The sequence below is a fragment of the Nicrophorus vespilloides genome, unplaced genomic scaffold, assembly GCF_001412225.1.
Source record: "Nicrophorus vespilloides isolate i.1.1-1 unplaced genomic scaffold, Nicve_v1.0, whole genome shotgun sequence".
NCBI lineage: Eukaryota > Metazoa > Arthropoda > Insecta > Coleoptera > Silphidae > Nicrophorus > Nicrophorus vespilloides.
The window spans coordinates 913,948-932,410 of record NW_017100093.1 but is presented as its reverse complement, the minus strand read 5'-3'; the positions used below and the strand labels follow the sequence as shown (position 1 = coordinate 932,410).

Below are 18,463 nucleotides of genomic sequence, written 5' to 3'. Positions count from 1 at the left end.
AGTCTTAGTTGGAGGGTCGAAGGAAGAGGATATTATTAATTTAGTTACAAAGTCAGTCTGGAGGAGAGTCTGGAAGAAAGTCTAAGAGTAAGTTTTAGAAGAGCAACCCAAGCTACGAGTTTACTTATATTTATAGTGTTAAAATATATTATTTGTGTTCATTGACTTTTGTCTAGCCTTTTACTAAAACCCTCTTCAGACTCCACAACTGCAATTCGTAAGTCATTAGGCAGATGTACATATTAAAGGTCATTATAGATTGAACCTTCGAGTTTGTTCAAAACATGATGATTAAGAATAGTCGTTACACAATAATTAGTTATGGGATTTTCCTAAGTGGTATTTGTTCTAAGTCTTAATGACTTACATAAATAAACATGTATAAAATAATAAGGGCTAACACAATATAAACAATAACGGTTATACATAACAAATAGACTTCGTTTTACTACTGTCACATTCAAAATAATCCTATTTTTCAATAGTTCGCGATAACGCATTAGCCACCCCTGATATAGACAATTTTATATTATAAAATGATGATAACTTTTTGGAAATTATATTCTAACTACATGCAGGCGTCGTTTTACGCCGCACTTCCGTTCCTACAAAAGCCGTAGCAAATCGAATCGGCGTAAAATAAACCATTATTTACAGTGAGGTAACAGTAGGGTTTATATAAGCGTAAAATTAGCACTTAATAAGCATCATTTCGCAGCGGCGTTATTGTGAATCGGCGTTACTTGATTTTTTAAAACGAGACGGAAGAATCATTATTCTATAATTTAGCTTCAATACGTTAAAGTGCTGAATATGGCAAAAAATAATTTAATGATTTGAGAGTTTGAAATTATATGAAGAGACATTCCAAGAAAAGCCCTATGACCCACTGCGCCTATGCGGTAATCCGCCACTGGCTTATGTAAATATATGAACCTTTTAATTATAAATATATAATATCAAAAGAGGAAATATATCATCAAATAATAATAAAAATAATTTATTGTATAATTGCAAATACATACACAGATATAAAAAAAAAATATTGATTGGCCCCAATTATGACCAAATGAGATATTTGTTTCTTAGGCGATTAATAATAAATATGATTTATTACATGTATACATATATAAGAAAGGCTATTGACTGCACTTGTTAAGTTGTTAAACTGTTTAATTGTTTAGCCGTAAATACCTGGAAGTACAGTATTGTCTGTAAAGTTGATGCTGATTTTTCACGAATATTAAAACTTTTATATATCGATATATAAATTCTAATTGATGTATACTGCATTTTGTTCTCTACACCTTTCTTCATCTTTCACGCAACTTCGACATTTCATCCTCCCAGAATGTATAAGGTTTTTAGTCAAAAAAACTTTTTCAGATTGTTTTTTCTGTCGACTAAAAATTAAACGTTCTGGTTGTTAAAGTTATTTTGCAAAGACTATTTGTATTTATCTGAAATTTATTCTGGAACATACGTATATATTGTATGTATTAAATGCATAAAATTTGCGGTCACCAAAATTTCCTCAACATTAATTGTAGACAATCAATTTAGTTTATTACTTTGAAAAAAATCTAATAAGAGACAAAGAGGAAGAGCACTAATTGGAGACATAAATAAGGCCGTAAGCATAATAAATAAAGAAATTGATATGTCATAATTGAATATCAAGGATATGAAACACAAGCCTTCATTATAAATCATGTTACGTACTACGTCTCACTCAATTTATTAGGTGTGAAACAATTGAAATGACTTGTATAAAAGAACGGGTTAATTGATAACTGTTATTAATATCTTATTCAGAGTAATCTAAACTTTATTATGAAAGCAACATCTAGTAGTAATCGAGTAAAGAGTTATGAGGTAAACATTATAATATTGCATATATTGAATTATTTTTTATAATGATACATTTACAGGAAACTATCGACGCACTTAATAATTTGCAGAGTTCACCCCATAAAAGTGTACGACAAAGGGATAATTCGAATAAGTTGCAGAGAACCATCGATTTCCTTGAAAGGTATTATTATAAATATATGCAATTTATTGTTTATAGGTTAAAGTAAAATCTTAGATCTGGGGTCTCGTTAATTCAGTTAGATGATTTATCTGTGATCCATGTCACAGGTACTAAAGGTAAATGGTTTTCCGACAAGATCACAACATCTAATTCGTATAAAGCTTTAATCTTTAATAGCACAGGTAATAGAAATTCCAAAACACACCTTCAAATTTTACAGAAAATTGGCTACGATAAGGTCCATTTAGGTATAACACAATAAAAACATATTTTTGTGCGTCTATTTTTAAATATATATTTTCATAGATTTCGTCAGCAATAAGTCAAGTAAGTGCGAAATGCACAAAGATCTGTGGTTAGAATTAGCTGTTGAGAGTGGCTCGCAGCCCATTCGTTCCGAGGTGCTTGTGTTGCCATCAGTAAATGATGCTTTATTGGAATTGAATGATAACAAACAATACGATCTTCTCGTTACAGGTTCTCTGCACTTAATTGGAGCAATTTTAAATATTATTAATCCTAAATTAGAGTATTTTCAATAATTTTAGTGTAAAATAAAATAATTTTGTAATACTTTTATGTTTAAAACTTTTGTTTAAAAGATATTAATTCATAATAAACAGACTACAGAAAAAATAATACATCTAAATTATTATTATATTTTTTATATTGGAAATTTGTTTATTTTTTCTTGTGTCTATAAAATCTATATAACTAGTATCACTAGTATTAAATAATTACATTAAATTGAAACAGATTATTTATACTTTTGGTAAGTAGTCATTTTATTTTGCATATGTCAATATTAATTTATCTGATTCGTATGCTTAACTATAAAATGTTATCAATTTTGTAAACTCACTTTGTCAACATTTTACAGCATGAACTGCTGTACATTATGCATAACCATTATAATCTCTAAGGGATGCTTTATAACTAATAAAAACTGTGAAAAGATTGAAAATGAACAAAGTTGTTGATATTTGTTTGTCCAACCGATATTACGAATAGGAAAACAGAGAACTAGTAGCTCATGTAAAGTTTATATTAAAAATACATTTAATGGTACATAAATGGAACTGAAAATAGTTGGCAGCCCTATTTATTGATTTTGAAGATCATAATATTTTATTATTTTGAATTAGAACAATTATTTAAAATATGTGTTACACATTCAAATATTGTCAGAATCATGTGTAATATCAGCTGAGAGGTGCAAATAAAAAGCAATAAAAAACATCTGAAATAAAACGAGAAGAGTGGTTTAGAAAGAGACGCCAGATGGTTACAACGGTTGTCAAACGGTTGAGTTAGTGGAGACCAGTTAGCGCGAAAACTCGATGAAGTCTAAATTAGACGAAAATCTAACAAATCACTAAGAACATATAATATTTAAAGTTTAATTATTGTGTAGCAGTTGTTTGCATTCATGAGAAAGGTAATTTTAATTCATAAAATTCTAATTAGAAAAGTGACTGTATTGGGGTAGGTTTCCCCATAAGTTAACCACCTGTAAACAAACAAGACAAGCTAACCTATAAATAGTATGGATGATCTTCCCGCTGAAGATAACGAAGCCACTCCCAGGCGTTCGTTAAGAAGAGGAGCATTGAATGATGTATCAAATGACAATGAAACTCCAAAAACCACATCACCTGATGAACAAGTGATTATTCAAAGGGGACCCAGACGTAAGCCCATAACATGGTCCCCATATGAATATGACAAGACCAAGATTCTTGGTCCACCAAGGGATCGAACTCCAGAAAAGTATCCTATTGGAAAACCAGAGATTAACTCAAAACTACGCAGAAGACTTGTAATGACACCAGAGAAGAATCCAAATAATTTGGGAGAAACAATTGCTAAAAGACTGAGGAGCTTCACTGAAACTAGGGAACAGTTTCAACATTAATAATATACTGTTTGATATACAGTTTTGTGCCTTTTAAAAATATATAAAGCTAAAATATTTTTTTAATTAAATGAAAATAAACGTATTTAGTTATATAATTTATTTTTTTTAACACACAACATATAGAATTATATTGCACTAATTTGTCTGCAATATTACCACAGTTTTCTTTTTTTCCTTTCGAAAAAATAATACTTTTAAATTATAGTGTTTAATCGAATGGATTGTTTTAGACTAGAGGTGGTGGCTTGGCAATTCAGTAGCGTGTTAATCTCTTAAAATTAAAAGAAAAAAGTAGTAACCAGTAGTAAAATCAAGCATGGATAATATTATTGGGTATAATAAACACGATAATATAAAGTCTTGGATCTCCAAAGAGAATACGAATTGTCAAATTTAAGCAAGTAAACTCCTTCAGCAGGATATTTATGAGAACCTGCATATACTTCGCTTTGACAATCCCGTCGAAAGACGGGGACAATTTCTGTTAACAACGGCTTAAGTATACCGTTAACTGTTATTGATCCAGCTTCCAAATCGGCTATATTAATAGTTTCTTCACCAAACATTTCATCTTCATCTAGTTCTTCATCTTCATCACTTTCAGATACATGTACTGATACTTGATCAGTAATTGGAGTTCCATACTCAAAATATACACCAAATCCTATAGAAAAACACATAAAGTATTAGTTTTGTAATTATATATATAAAGTTTAATTTTACCAATGTCATAATGATCTGTGGCAAACTCCCAAAATAATCTGGAACCTCCATGATGTGTAGGAACTCTGACAGTTACAGTCTCTCCATGACCAACCCTAACAACTCCATCACCTTCAGCTTGAGAAACTGATTGCTTAAAAACATCAATGTCTGATCGGGTCCACATATTAGCAGAAACTATTTCTTGTGATTCCTCTGAATTTTCTTCCTTTTCAATCTTCTAATTATAAAAAAATTACATTTAATTTATACACAAATTTGTACATATTACAAATACCTTACCTCTTCAATACTGTCATTATTAATTTCTTTTGATTGTTCCTTGAGGACATCTCCTCCTCTTTGTGCAGCTTGTAATTGTTGCATATATTGTATATAGTGTTGCTCTTGTAACTGTTTGACCAAAGCTCCTTGCTTTTCTGGTTCACCAGGAAATTGATGCTCAGCATATTTCCTGAATTGCTCATAAGTTTGTTCATTTAATGCTTGTTGAATTTGCCTTTTAATGAGTTCTTCTCTTTCTAGCTGTTCCTCTTTAATCTTTAGTTCCTCATCCTTTTTTCTTTTCTCTTCTTCCTGTGCTTGCTTTTTAAGGTCCTCCTCTTTTCTAAAATTATATAATTAAAATATAATTATAACTTTGTTTATAAATTTTATAATTACTCAATCCTCTCCTGTTCTTTCTTCTCTCTTCTATGTGCCTCTATATATGCTGAAAATAAATAACATTTGCGACTCAGCAATTCAACAAAACCAGCTCGTGCTTGATCATCTGATAGATTGCCTAGTTTTTGCCAAGCAATCCTCCTATCTCTGCCAACCACATCGAGAGCCCCTAAAGGTTGTATTTTATTAGCTGCTTCAGCTAGAGGACCATGAGCCACTTGTTGTGAGAATGCAACCAATTGTAACTTATCCTCATAACTAAATTGGACAGCCTTCCCTTCTTTCTCTACAAACAAAAATGGGTTGAAATTGACATAAACATAGCACAATCTAAATACCTTTATAAAAACTAACAGCTAATTTGTAAACTTCTTTCAAAGGTAGACCATAGTCGAAGCAGTCAGTTGGATTTCTTAATTGTTCATCTGTCCCGTAATCCACTCGTAAATTATTGAATTTTTGTTCAATCTCAAAGTTGTCAGTTGCAGCCGCCATTCTTAAACTGCAGACGTGACCATCAAACTACCAACCATTATCAATACTAGATTTTGTCCAAACAAAGCACTTATTTTTATACCAACCTGTTATACAGTTGGCTACACTGAAATAATGCATTGGATAGATGGTTAGATTGTAAACAAATTAAAATGCTAAGCAATCCTAACCCAATTATATTTTCATTTATATCGTGTTAACTATTAAATTAATTTTTTAAATAATGGTAAGTTCAATAAAGTAAATTTATTTTAAATTTAACTATATGTCTTTCTAGGGTAAACACGAAAAAAAGTCGAAAAGCCATAAATCTGAGAAACATAAGAAGGACAAAAAGAAACATAAGAAACGTCATTATAGCTCAAGTTCTTCTGATAGTAGTACTGGAGATGAGTGGGTGGAAAAGGAAACTACACCAAAACAAAAATTTGAAGAGCCCAAGCAGAGAGAGGATTGGTTTTCACTTCCTGCAAATTTTACAACAATATCAAATCATGACAGGAGACGAGAGAGAGAATTGAATAAGAGAAATGAAAAAGAAGAGGATAAATACAACCCTAGTAAAAATGTACGTGAATTGAATCCATATTGGAAGGATGGTGGTGATGGATTGCCCAGTGAATTTAAGAAACCATCAAATGATGATTTTGACATTGAATCAACATCATCTCATAAGCATAAAAGTGTATCTTCATCCAATTGGAGGAAACCAAAAAATGATTTAAATGAACACAATCATAAAAGTGCTTCTTCTTCTAATTGGAGAAAAAAGAAAGATCAATCTTCTGTTACATTAAAAAATGAATCAGATAATAGAAGAAGCAGTCCTGAAATGAATGAAGACAATACCATAAATGAAGAAACAAAGATATTATCAGATAAGGAATTAAATGCTTTAGCTGCTAAATTAGTTAAAGCTGAAATTATGGGAAATACTAAATTAATTGAAGAACTTAAAAATAAGTTAGAAATTGCTAGAAAATTGAGAGAATGTGGTGTTAAAGAAGATCATGAAGTTATATTAACACGCACAGATTCTAAAGGATTTGCAAGGCCTGTTAAAATGCAATCAGATTATAAAGATACTTCAAAGAAGAAGAAACAAAAAGTTGAAACACATTCAGATTCCGGCGATAGAATGCGTTACTTTGCAGATGACGATAACTACTCGTTGAAACAGATGTTTGAAAATGAAAAGTTTAATAGTGCAGAAGAGCAGAACAATCAATTTGCGAAATTAGCAGGGAAAATTAGAAAGAATGACGATATGGACGAAATATTTGCTGATAACATAAGAAACAAAGAATCTGATGCAAAGGTGGATAAAAGAAATACAGACAGAGCAATTGATGAGCACCAAAGAATGACAAAGAGTTTGGACACCTGCAGCAAGTGTTTGCAATCCACTAACATGCTGAAACATCTTATGGTATCTATGGGAGAAACTATTTATTTAAGTTTACCTTCATATGAACCTTTAACAGAAGGTCATTGCCTTTTGATTCCATTAAGGCATGTTATTTCATGCACCCAATTAGACGAAAATGAGTTTTCAGAATTGATGAATTTTAGAAAAATGTTGACAAAGATGTACTTAGATGATGGTGACGATGTTATATTCTTTGAAACTGCCATGTTCTTTAATAGTCATCCACATATGGTGATAAATTGCATACCATTGCCAAAAGAGGAAGGCGACATGGCTCCAATTTATTTTAAAAAGGCCATTGATGAGTCTGAAACTGAATGGGCAACAAACAAGAAATTGATTTCTTTAGCAGGCAAGAATATTTGTAAAGTGGTGCCAAAAGGATTACCTTATTTTAGTGTATCTTTTGGAATGACCGAGGGCTACGCGCATATAATTGAAGACCAGGAAAATTTTCCCAAAAATTTTGCCCATGAAATTATTGGTGGAATGTTGGATTTACATCATAGCAAGTGGAGAAAACCGAAACGGCAGACGTTTGATGAACAAAGTAAACGAGTTTTAGAGTTTTCTAAAAAATGGAAGGAATATGATACAAGTTTGACAAAATACTAGATTTTTGTTTGATTATTTTAAAAATAAAAAGTACAATGTAAATAAGTTAAACAATCATTTCTAATTCCATAGCATAATCGATTGCCTGCTCAGCCAGTTCTTTTGATGGGATTGGCTCATCATTCTTTTGAACCTCTGGTGCAAAGTGGAAGAAATTATCAGGTTGCAATTTCCATTTCATAGTCTAGAAAACAGAAAATATTATTATCTATTCAAAATAATTATATATTAGAATAATTACCTTCAAACCAAATTCTTTAGCAGTTTCTTCTTTTGGCAAATATAGCATTCTTGAAGTATCTTTCAAAGATATTTTTTCATATGCCTTTTCTAAGCAAACTGCAATTTCCCCCCTGATTGTGTCCAATAAGATATCCATAAAAAAGTTATAATTCTTAGCAGGTACATTTCCTTTAGCCAAAAAGATTTTGTTGTAACTTCCTTCCATCAAAAATTGCTCAATAGATAATGGATGTCTGATGTAAACATTTTCCTGGATTTGATCTGATGGAAGTAATTCAAGCTCAGTGTGGAACTCTGCCACACGATTCTGTGACAGCAAGAACAGTAAATTTAAACCTAACAATTGATATTTGAATGCTGATTCAGGAAGTTGGCTATGATAATCAAAGTAGTAACACTTCAATTGAGCCATGTATCTTTCAAATGCAGGGATATCCTTAGCCTCAATACTCCATTGCACACCAATTTCCAGTATATCTCTGGCTAAGATCAGTTCCTCTTTTGTTGCTACAGTATATGAAGTGGGCAGGAAAATCAAATTTGTCAGGCCAATCTGTAAACAATGATTGTTTCATATAAGAATTCTTAACCTAAAAAACGTATATACCTTTAAATCGGCTAGAAGCTTTTCACATTTACTCAAATTCGGCTTCGCTGTTCCCCATTCTAATTTCAATTGCTTGTAAAGCGTAGCAACATCATTAATTACGGACATTTCTCCACTTTTCAACAACCTAGCACTGAAACTATAAGATGAGTTGTGTTTTTAATGCAAACTTTTGACACTTCTGAAAATTACACACCATGACATTTCTAAAACATTTATTCAGTGTTGACAATAATAGGAAAATAAATTTGAATTGAATTTAAATTCGCATTCTCTATGATATGTTACTGCAATTGAAATTAATATTAAATCTAAAATATAACATCTATGTATATTAGTAACATGATAGAAGTATTTTGGAATGAATTTCTTAATATTTTAAGCAATATTTTATTATTGCATTAAGATCATATTTTATTAACTACTAATAAGTTAATTGACAAGTAACAAGTAGTGTGTAGCCACCAAGTGTATATTTAAAGTGTAGATTAAACATTGCGTAATCTTTTGGCCTCTAGAACAATCAATAAACAATAAAACAAACAAACAATAAAAATTAGTAGGAATCTGTTAGTTTTGTAGATAATAATTAGTTAAGCAGCGGATAGATGGAGACAGTAAATGTCAGATTGATGTGTCAACAAAAGCGGCGCTGTGTATGTTTACATTTTGATGCTATCCCCTCCATAAGTTCGTAGCAGCCAATCAGGTGTCTGATAGTACGTCTGTGTTGAACTTATAAGTAAGGCGAGCGTGCAGCTGATTGCATTCTTGAGTTGAACACGTGCAGAATTGCAAGTCGGTGAATGAACCATATTGATTGATTTGTCAAAAAAATAGTAAATAAATAAACAAAGATAAACAAAAAAAAAAATAGAGATCAAATAAAGAAACGACAACACCTGTGTTATTTTCCACATCGAATTTAGTGCTGAAAACAACAAACAAACACCTAAATCAGGATGGCTTTCATGATGCCCGTTGTTAAAAATGATTGGGACATTTACAAGTCCAATCGGTCGAGAAGAGTGTCCGAATGTTCGAATCCGTCGTCCTGTCGTTCCCGCAAGGTGTCCGAATGCAAATCAGAAGGACCGAGCCTGTCGACATCACCTGGAAACGATTTTATCGTCACTTCTCCTACACATCGCAGTGTGCCGGCAAACATGTCTAGGCAGTATTCAAGAGCGAGTTCTAGAACATCGCAATCGAGCCTCATACAGAGCCCATGCAAAAGTGCTTCGTGCTCTCCGCCAAAGAGCGGCTCACAGTCGAGTCTCAACAAGTTTCACAACAGACTCCTGGATAAACTCAAGAGGTCGTTAAAGAGTAAGGATAGTGACAACGAACGGACCAGTTCATGAGATGGCAAGAAGACCTCGCCTTCGCAGGAACACAACGCCTCCTAGTGCATATTTATATTATCATATATATATATATTTTATAGACTGTGTTATAACTTTCTTATTACAGATTTGTTTTTGTTTACATTTTCAAATATGATTTGATTGTATTGGGTCATTGACACGGCCGTAGCTAACTGAACAACTACAGTACGTACAAGTTCAGGTCTAGCAATCCTGTGATATATCTCTCGTATGCTCGCCCTTCCTTCCAAGAAGGGAAGCGAATTACGAAGAAAATCTAGTAGTTTTTAGCACGGTCGAGGGAATATTTCCGATCTGCATTGCGCAGCAATGCCGGAACTTAAAGAAATGATCGATAAATCTATATTTTTTCATATTACAACAACAACTTTGATAGCTGCAACTTGGGTGCAAAAATGAATTCGGAGAATTAATGTGGAAGTGGAAGAGTACAAGTTCACTATTAAATCGAAATTAGAATTAATAAGCGAAAATAACTAGTCGAAATGAAACTAAATTAAATTTTACTGATAAGACTGCAAGGAGGTATCTTCACTAGCGAAATATTTATATACTTATTATATAATTATAAGTTTTTATTGTAAAGCGACTGCGAATGTCTGTTATTTTTGGTCTGCTTCGTTTTTATGTTTGTTTTTTTGTTTAGTTCGGATATTGAACGCTTCGAAATATCTATCTACCTATATATTATATATTGATACTAATCGATTCTAGTTACAGGTTCTATGTTGTAAAAGCTTCGCTTAGAGAGTTTCAAACCAAAATTATTCCGTACGTTCATCACAATATATAGTGAGAAAGAAAATATTCAAGCTTATGTTCTGTTTTTATTATGTTTGTTACAAATACTTATTTTAAATATGTAAATCCTAAAATTGACGTTCGACAATTATTTTAATGTTAAAGAAATACATTCCAAAACTAAATTATAAAAAAAAACAAATTACTTGATTGAAAATTGAAATTTGTGACGATAATATAAAGAAAACTTATTTATTACTATTATTAATGTATTATTGTGACGATGAATTTTTTTTTAAGTAAATAAATTTTTGCCTTTGGCTACATGTTTAAAAAAAAACAACAGAAATGAATCTTTATTTGCGTATCCCAGATCCCATCCAAGCGAGACGTAGAAATGATTTAGTCTGGAGCGAGTGGAAAATTACCGAACGCATTGCAATTCCACCGCTGACTAATAAAGCCCCCACTCTGTATTTATAGACGGTTTGCGGTATGCAAAAACGCATTACAGCCAATCTTCTTTCGTCGCTAGTTTCTCTCCATCTTCACCAACTGTTTTAAATACACACCTTTTTATGCCATTGTCATTTGCGTTTGACGTAGTTTTCGAGACTCGGATCGATATTTCTTACTGGGGGCAAACATTTTTATTTTCGTACTGCGCCGAAAATGCCCGCTGTTATTTTTAAATACCTTTTAATGTCAGCATTTAGACTTCCAAAAACAGCTGAGAACAAATTTTTATACACTCATCATTTCAATTTCCTTGCTTACATAATTGCATATGTATATAAAAACTATTCTTAGCTAGTTTACAAACTAAATGCATGGTATACAAACCAACTAAATACTGTGTACACCAACAATCATAAATTATTTCTGAATAATATAGTAACAACAAATATAGAAAATCTAAGTTTAGAGAAAATCTTTTTTTTACATTTTTAGAGATTTGCTTGTTACGATTTTGTTTAATTTAAACTTTTAAAGTTTGAAATATGCACTAGTTTATGAATCTTAGACAATATTATGCTTTTCTTATTATAATATTATCATTAGACAAAAATAATAATTATGTTATGTGTATAATATTAGCCAATTTTTACATAATTTTATATATTTATTTTTTTTTAAACATGTCTAAATATAAAGTTAACAATGAAATGTAGTTACTGATCATAAATTCTTAAATGACATTTAAATAAATACCAATTTTAAAAAGCTTAATAATGATGGAACCGGTTCGGTAGTGCAAAAATTGAGAGAACTTCCAGACAGAAAAGAGATTATTTTGTAAATATGCAAAAATATTCAGTATAATATTTAACGTTTTGTTTTTTTTAACATGCATCACTATTATTTTATTTTCGCTGTGCAAATATAACAATTGCACGGTGTTTATTTTTAAATATTAAGTTACTTAAAGTTTGTAATATAAATATTTAATTTATGCAAACAGTTTGCATAAAGAAGTGATACGCTTCATGTGCAAGGCATAGGATTCGCGATGACCTCAGTTTCATTCCTACATATTGTGCAAGTTTCAACCTGTTTGTCGAATCTGCTTTACCTTCATTTTAATCCATTTGCAGCGGATTTTGTATAATTTTAGAAAATTGTCTTACAAATGTATACTTTATCTAAGCCTTAGATTCTAAGGTCTAGTCTAGAGTCTAGATTCTAGACAAATGATTTGTAATGGAAACACAGTTATTTATTACAAAATAATTAGTGAACAAAATGAAATATCTATATTTTTTGTAATCAGTATATGCAGTTCTATTATATATCACAAAAACACATTAGACTTGTGTAAATAGCCATTTTTTATGTTGGTTAGACCAATAACTAGTTTCCGTATAAACGTTCTTCAAAACTTTCATAATTAATTGGTATAATTAGCAAAAGAAACCCAGAGTAAATAGATTAGTGCAGGGCCGTATTTGAGCCAATTGGTTTGGGGGGGGATTGTTGCAGTACAGTTATATACTCATTGTTTTTATACAGGTTTCTCATTCTAGAAATTCATGACTTCTGATTTTTATAATTGAATTTTGGATTTTGTTTTGAATAAATATTTAAAATCTATATTTAAATATGTAAATTATAACTGTTAATTAATTTTGTTATTTAAAGTTTGAGGGGCACTTATTGGATCCGGCCTGGCTTAGTGAGTAATAAAAGGTCATTTTAATCCAAAAAAATATATCAATACATATTTTTAAAATTACTCAATCGGTGTTAATTTTTAGGAAATATTTTTACAATTATTAATATTCGATAAACATTCGAAATATTCGATTTCATAAAAAAATGATTAATTTTAATTATTATTAACACCAGTAAACATACAATTAATGATGTTACATATCAATTGAATGTTTTCTCACTTAATAATATTTGAGCGATACAGATGTAATGTTTGCAAGTGTAAAGAACTTATCGAAGCGATAATTAATAACACATAAATTGATTTAAAAGCGCACTTATGTGAGAGGTCATCAATGCAATAATTAATAATATAATGATATATGAAAATATCTTTCAGACATATAAACATTTCATTCCTGTTCCATTATTTATTGCTTTGATTCGTGTCAATAATACAGATTTCGTTTCTATTTTTCGCTGCAAATCTTAATAATGTTTAATCGATAAATTTCTAGGATTCTATTTATAGAAAACTGATATTCCGATGCTGCGTGCTCATAATATAGGAAAGTTACTTGGAACTTATCGCAACATACATTTTGACATTGAAAGTATTCATAAAATGTAAGTATAAGCTTTCTAAGAATAAGTTGACGGAAATACTGTTGTTTATATACATATTGTATATAAGATAGTTATGTAAACTTATGTATTACTTTAAAATATATATTCTTCGATTTATATCGATTATAAAAAAAAACTAGCAAATCAACAAATGAGCATTAAAATATATCACGGATGAATTATTGTATAGTTGTTTTTTGTATAAATTTTGGTGCATTTTACGTATCGTAACTTGTGAGTCTTATATAAATATAAGATTCATAAAATCTACTTTGATTCGTATAGTATTTGAGTTTTACAATAGAGTGGAATTCCCCGTTTGGCTAATCTGTATACTAATTTGTATAGGTTTAATGATATACAGTTAGTCCATTCATTTATTCCGCTTAGAAATTTGTACCGAGAAGTGTGCAAATTCATAATTAATTATTAGTTATATTTGCCTGATTTTATATTAACTTTAGTCATTTCAATAATCGTTAGAAACATTTTTTAAAATTATTATTAGGTGTTTCACTTGATATATTAAATTTTAATAATTGCAATTCTAGTTAAATGCATTTTAATGATCGACTTATATTATAATAAAATATCATGCGAAATGTTAATGTAATAATGGAAATTTCCTAGTATTCGATATCAGAATATATATTTACAGAATTTTCTTGATAGTTAATAATATTGTAAACACTATGATGATTAAGAGTTTAAAAAGTTCATATTTAATTATATAAATGTAATAGTAAGATTAATTTAAGATATAAATATATCTTAAATAGATCTCTTCGTGATTATATAATTAACAGGGACTTTAATATATACAAAGTATATTTATTCATAAACTCATACAATCGATCATCAATACAGATTTTTTATTAATTTTGTATTAATTATTAACTATTTAGAAATAATTTGTTTTAATACTATAATTCAATGAAGATAATAAAACTTTTGGTTATTATTAGAGGTATAATTTATTTTATAAAGCAATTTATCCACTGCAATTTTTATCTTATAAATTTGGGATACTTACTTACGGGGTGTCTTATATCTCGAACAATATTGTAGTTTACTATACGTAATGTTAAATCCTACTCCTGCTCTTACTTATTTTGTCTGATATGTAGATAATCCTAAAGGTACGCTTCCTTTCAGAATCCCTAACATATTAGGAAAACATATTTCCGACAAAACCTGCCGTTATGTATTGTATAGCTTTGTGTAAAACGAATGAAACGTTTTACTTTACTTTATCAGAGCCATTGGTATGTTATATGTTTATTTAATATTTCTATATATTATTAAAAAAAACTATGATATCATAGTTTAGATAAACTATGATAATTGTTTATAATTTTTGCATAAATTGAATTTGTTTGCTAATTATATTATATATATTTTTTTAAATCGAATTAATATAAGAAATGTTTATAAATATTTATTGGATTTATTATTTGTTTATTAATAATGACAAATATGTCAGAAATTGAAATTAGTCATCTGTATCGTCAATTTTAGTCATTGTTATTTGCAGAATTATGACTGGTTCCTATCGTTGTCAAGGTTTCCCCCATAAGTGATCGTATAATAATGTCATCTTCATGGGACTGCGTTGCAATATATAATACTAACAATCTTATATTCAAGTGCAATGAGAGAACGCGAATGAAACGTCGAGACAAGGTCGTTAATTAATCATCGAGTGCAGAAATGGAAATTTTCCACTGCCAACGACGAGCGCCGCAATGATTTTATCAAGCTCCTGTTTTACAAACAAACGGGTTTTTATTATGAAACATTTGTTATGTATATCGTTAATTCGACAGATTAGTAAACTAATACCTGGGTGTCGAAACACATATTATTGTTAGTAACAATTTGTTATAATTGTGTGTGTGTGTGTGTGTGTGTGTGTGTGCGTTACTGGTACCATTACCATCTGTATACTTGATGATAGTCAATTTGGAATTGCGAATCGGTCTGTATATGGACAGATGCGGCCGAACGGAATGACGAAACCCGTTAAACGCCACGATTTCGCAATAGTTAATTCTGCACGAAACCGTTTGCACGTTCGCAATTTGCGTACGCGCATTGTCTCTGATTCAAAATCCAGTTGCATAACGATTCCTGGATGCTATTTATACAAGTGCGTATTTCGGTACATCGTTTGCTAAGTACCATACTTCCTAAATCAAAATGTATCATATAAATTAAATACATATAACCATTATAATTTTGGTGTTTTCTATGATCTTTGTTATTTGTTATGTTATTATTTTCCGGACAGAAAGACCTTCGGTATATAGCGTATTATACTCGAGTACAAAAAAAATCAATATTGAAGAAGCGTCTATGACAGTGATGTGACTTTAACCTTTTCAATTGTTTCTTTTTATTAAAAGTTTAAGTTTTCTAAGAAATTTCTTTACAAGTAAAATTAAAATCTTGAAACGTTATTTACAAATAATATGTTTCAATTTTATTTTTTATTCACCCTAATTTAAGTATGCACATTATACACGAGTAAGAATTCTATTTAAAATACAAATTAAATAAAGTATTTAATGTTTGTAATATTTTTATATTTTTCATATAATAAGAGATTTCTAAGTTTTTTTTCACGAAATATGGTAAACACTGATATAAAATATGACAGGAACTGTTACTCCATTACGTAATTCTCCTTTCTACTGCCGCGCAGTTGGAAACGTCTCAAGGGTTATCCCGAAGACGGAAGGCGGAAATTTAATCGATATGGAACAGTCCAGTGGGGTAGGCTTGGTGAGTGAGTCGACCTTCACTCCAAAACTTCACGACCTTTACGCCTCAATCCATGTGTGTATTTTAAATTTGTTTAAACTTATTTCAACTGATGTAATGATCAAATTTGTATACATCAATCCAATAATATTAGTGTTTTCCTGTTGTTCTTCTATTTTTTTTATTTCCATCCTTCCTTAATTACATAATCCCTCTAATTATACTTCGATGTTATTCCTGGACACTATGCGTTTTCCTGCCAACTCCGGTTTACTGGCGCGCCAACATTTTTTCAGACTGGCGCCGAAATACTATTTACCTAGGTAGCTTGTGTTTATTATGTTACTACTAAGAATAACAAAATAAAAACACGCTATTTTTTGTAAAATATCGATGATCTTTCCTGAACGACAATTTCACTAGTCTAAAAATGGTTATTAACTTTATCTTATATGCACTCTGTAATAATTGTATATCCGTAGACTCATATAATTAAAACGGAAATACTATGATGAACAACCTAACATTTTGAGATAAATTATCAATATCTCGTTGATATATTCAAACAGGAAATTACGTTTCACAATGTTATTATTAATATCAATCATTTTAATTGGGCACAATTGTAACCAAATCTACATGTTTCTTAAAATTTTTATTATAAACTACGTATTATAACTTTTATAATTTAATTCACGTAATCATTAAATCCAAATTAATTATTTTGCACAAACAAATAATCAATATAAATTTGAAATTTCTTGAATTGAAGATCTAAATCTATAATAAAAAAAAATATTATTTCATAGTATATTTCATTTACAATCTTATTCCTGCGAACATTAATTAAATCTAATGGCGGTAGACTTTTGTTTTTTTTTGGTAAACTTCAAAATTAAAGTTTTTACTATTATATTATTTCTGTAATTTGTTGGTTGGCTGCCGTCTTGTAGGTTAACTTCAGTATATTGATGCTCTGAGATTCCACGATTCCTTTTGTCTGTGTATTTGCTGCTATCCTTAACACTGTCATTGTCCATTGACTTGTCTGAAGTTCCAAATGCTGAACCTCATTCATCATGAATGGACATAACGATGCCCCTATTGCTGCAAGATCAAGAGGACTCACACAGGGCTTGACCAGGATTCGAATCGGCGCCCACGAAAGCATAAAATATTTAGTAATACAGTTTCTACTAGATATTAATAAAGCAAGTAGAGAACATGTACAAGATAATTTAGTGCAAGAACAAATAAAATAAATACATAAATAAATAAAAATAAAAGAATTGATGTTTTTTATTTTGTGTGTTAATAGAAACTCGTCTAGACGTTAATTATTTATTTTAACACCAATTTCCATAATTACAAACTTAATTAGCGCTTTTCTTGGTGAGTTGTAACTGAGAAAATGTTATATTCTCTTTTTAACAGTTGAGTAAAAATTGCATTTGAAGGTTGAAATAAATAGTACAATAATAGTATTAAAAATATTGTTCATATTAGATGAAGTAATTATACATTGAATTCTCAATTATATAATGCTTTTAGTAATAGATTTATTTTATAATTAACACCTTTTTTAAAAGTTTCGTAGTACTTTAAAATAAAAGAAATTCGTTCCTTTTAGAATCTGTAAAAAAACAAACAATGAGGAAAACTTATATTTAAATTTAAATAAACATTTTTTTAAAAATGAGTTTCTTATTAGAAGACAATGATTTTCCTCTCAGCTATATTTTTACAATTTTATGTCAGATTGTTTTAGTTCTTGTTTTTATTGAATACAATTCTGTGTAGATTTCTCTAGGTAAAAAAAGATGCGTCTTATAGTAATATTAATATGGAATATTAAGTTATATTTTTATTCAGGTGTTCAGTGGATCTTTGCTTAACGAGCACCTCGCATAACGAACATTTCGCTTAACGAGCAATATGAAAAATGACTCGCTTAACGAGCGATGTTTCGCATAAAATCTACATTTAATCTCTGATTAAACTCGTTAAGCAAGGTTCCACTGTATTTCATTTTGTTAGAAGTTAAAAATTAAATAATGTTTAA

At 30.0% G+C, this 18,463-nt stretch overlaps 5 protein-coding genes across 6 annotated transcripts; 3 read left to right on the top strand and 2 right to left on the bottom strand.

The window, feature by feature from the left end:
- Positions 1-1,542: 1,542 nt before the first annotated feature.
- Positions 1,543-2,577, top strand: LOC108567641 (folylpolyglutamate synthase, mitochondrial-like). The gene is made up of 5 exons (XM_017928235.1): positions 1,543-1,875; positions 1,932-2,035; positions 2,090-2,283; positions 2,342-2,362; positions 2,513-2,577. Exons 1-5 carry the CDS (start codon positions 1,834-1,836, stop codon positions 2,575-2,577), a joined length of 426 nt encoding a protein of 141 aa, XP_017783724.1. The 5' UTR covers positions 1,543-1,833.
- A 1,496-nt stretch (positions 2,578-4,073) lies between these two features.
- Positions 4,074-5,867, bottom strand: LOC108567658 (Golgi resident protein GCP60). 2 transcript variants are annotated; one of them, XM_017928260.1, is made up of 5 exons: positions 5,681-5,867; positions 5,340-5,628; positions 4,959-5,283; positions 4,677-4,893; positions 4,074-4,617 (listed from the first exon to the last, which is right to left on the bottom strand). In XM_017928260.1, exons 1-5 carry the CDS (start codon positions 5,835-5,837, stop codon positions 4,280-4,282), a joined length of 1,326 nt encoding a protein of 441 aa, XP_017783749.1. In that variant the 5' UTR covers positions 5,838-5,867; the 3' UTR covers positions 4,074-4,279. The 2 variants fall into 2 exon arrangements, with proteins under 2 accessions (XP_017783749.1, XP_017783748.1); XM_017928259.1 differs by having other exon boundaries at positions 4,075-4,617; positions 4,677-4,896.
- Positions 5,868-6,027: 160 nt separating this feature from the next.
- Positions 6,028-7,893, top strand: LOC108567657 (CWF19-like protein 2 homolog). Its single transcript, XM_017928257.1, has 2 exons — positions 6,028-6,063; positions 6,115-7,893. Exons 1-2 carry the CDS (start codon positions 6,061-6,063, stop codon positions 7,879-7,881), a joined length of 1,770 nt encoding a protein of 589 aa, XP_017783746.1. The 5' UTR covers positions 6,028-6,060; the 3' UTR covers positions 7,882-7,893.
- Positions 7,862-8,931, bottom strand: LOC108567659 (26S proteasome non-ATPase regulatory subunit 8-like). The gene is made up of 3 exons (XM_017928261.1): positions 8,732-8,931; positions 8,123-8,677; positions 7,862-8,065 (listed from the first exon to the last, which is right to left on the bottom strand). Exons 1-3 carry the CDS (start codon positions 8,837-8,839, stop codon positions 7,928-7,930), a joined length of 801 nt encoding a protein of 266 aa, XP_017783750.1. The 5' UTR covers positions 8,840-8,931; the 3' UTR covers positions 7,862-7,927.
- A 543-nt stretch (positions 8,932-9,474) lies between these two features.
- On the top strand, positions 9,475-10,941 carry LOC108567642. Its single transcript, XM_017928236.1, has one exon. The coding sequence runs from the start codon at positions 9,694-9,696 to the stop codon at positions 10,093-10,095; it is 402 nt and encodes a 133-aa protein (XP_017783725.1). The 5' UTR covers positions 9,475-9,693; the 3' UTR covers positions 10,096-10,941.
- Positions 10,942-18,463: the final 7,522 nt, after the last annotated feature.

Coding starts and splice junctions, on each gene's coding strand:
- LOC108567658 (XM_017928259.1), bottom strand. CDS start 5,837: ATGGCGGCTGCAACTGACAACTTTGAGATTGAACAAAAATTCAATAAT. Junction 5,629..5,680: donor AGCTGTTAGTTTTTATAAAG/GTATTTAGATTG, acceptor TTTTGTTTGTAG/AGAAAGAAGGGAAGGCTGTC. Junction 4,618..4,676: donor CACAGATCATTATGACATTG/GTAAAATTAAAC, acceptor GTTTTTCTATAG/GATTTGGTGTATATTTTGAG.
- LOC108567642 (XM_017928236.1), top strand. CDS start 9,694: ATGGCTTTCATGATGCCCGTTGTTAAAAATGATTGGGACATTTACAAG.
- LOC108567641 (XM_017928235.1), top strand. CDS start 1,834: ATGAAAGCAACATCTAGTAGTAATCGAGTAAAGAGTTATGAG. Junction 2,284..2,341: donor CTACGATAAGGTCCATTTAG/GTATAACACAAT, acceptor ATATTTTCATAG/ATTTCGTCAGCAATAAGTCA. Junction 2,363..2,512: donor TTTCGTCAGCAATAAGTCAA/GTAAGTGCGAAA, acceptor TTCTCGTTACAG/GTTCTCTGCACTTAATTGGA.
- LOC108567659 (XM_017928261.1), bottom strand. CDS start 8,839: ATGTCCGTAATTAATGATGTTGCTACGCTTTACAAGCAATTGAAATTA. Junction 8,678..8,731: donor AGCTTCTAGCCGATTTAAAG/GTATATACGTTT, acceptor CATTGTTTACAG/ATTGGCCTGACAAATTTGAT. Junction 8,066..8,122: donor CTAAAGAATTTGGTTTGAAG/GTAATTATTCTA, acceptor TCTGTTTTCTAG/ACTATGAAATGGAAATTGCA.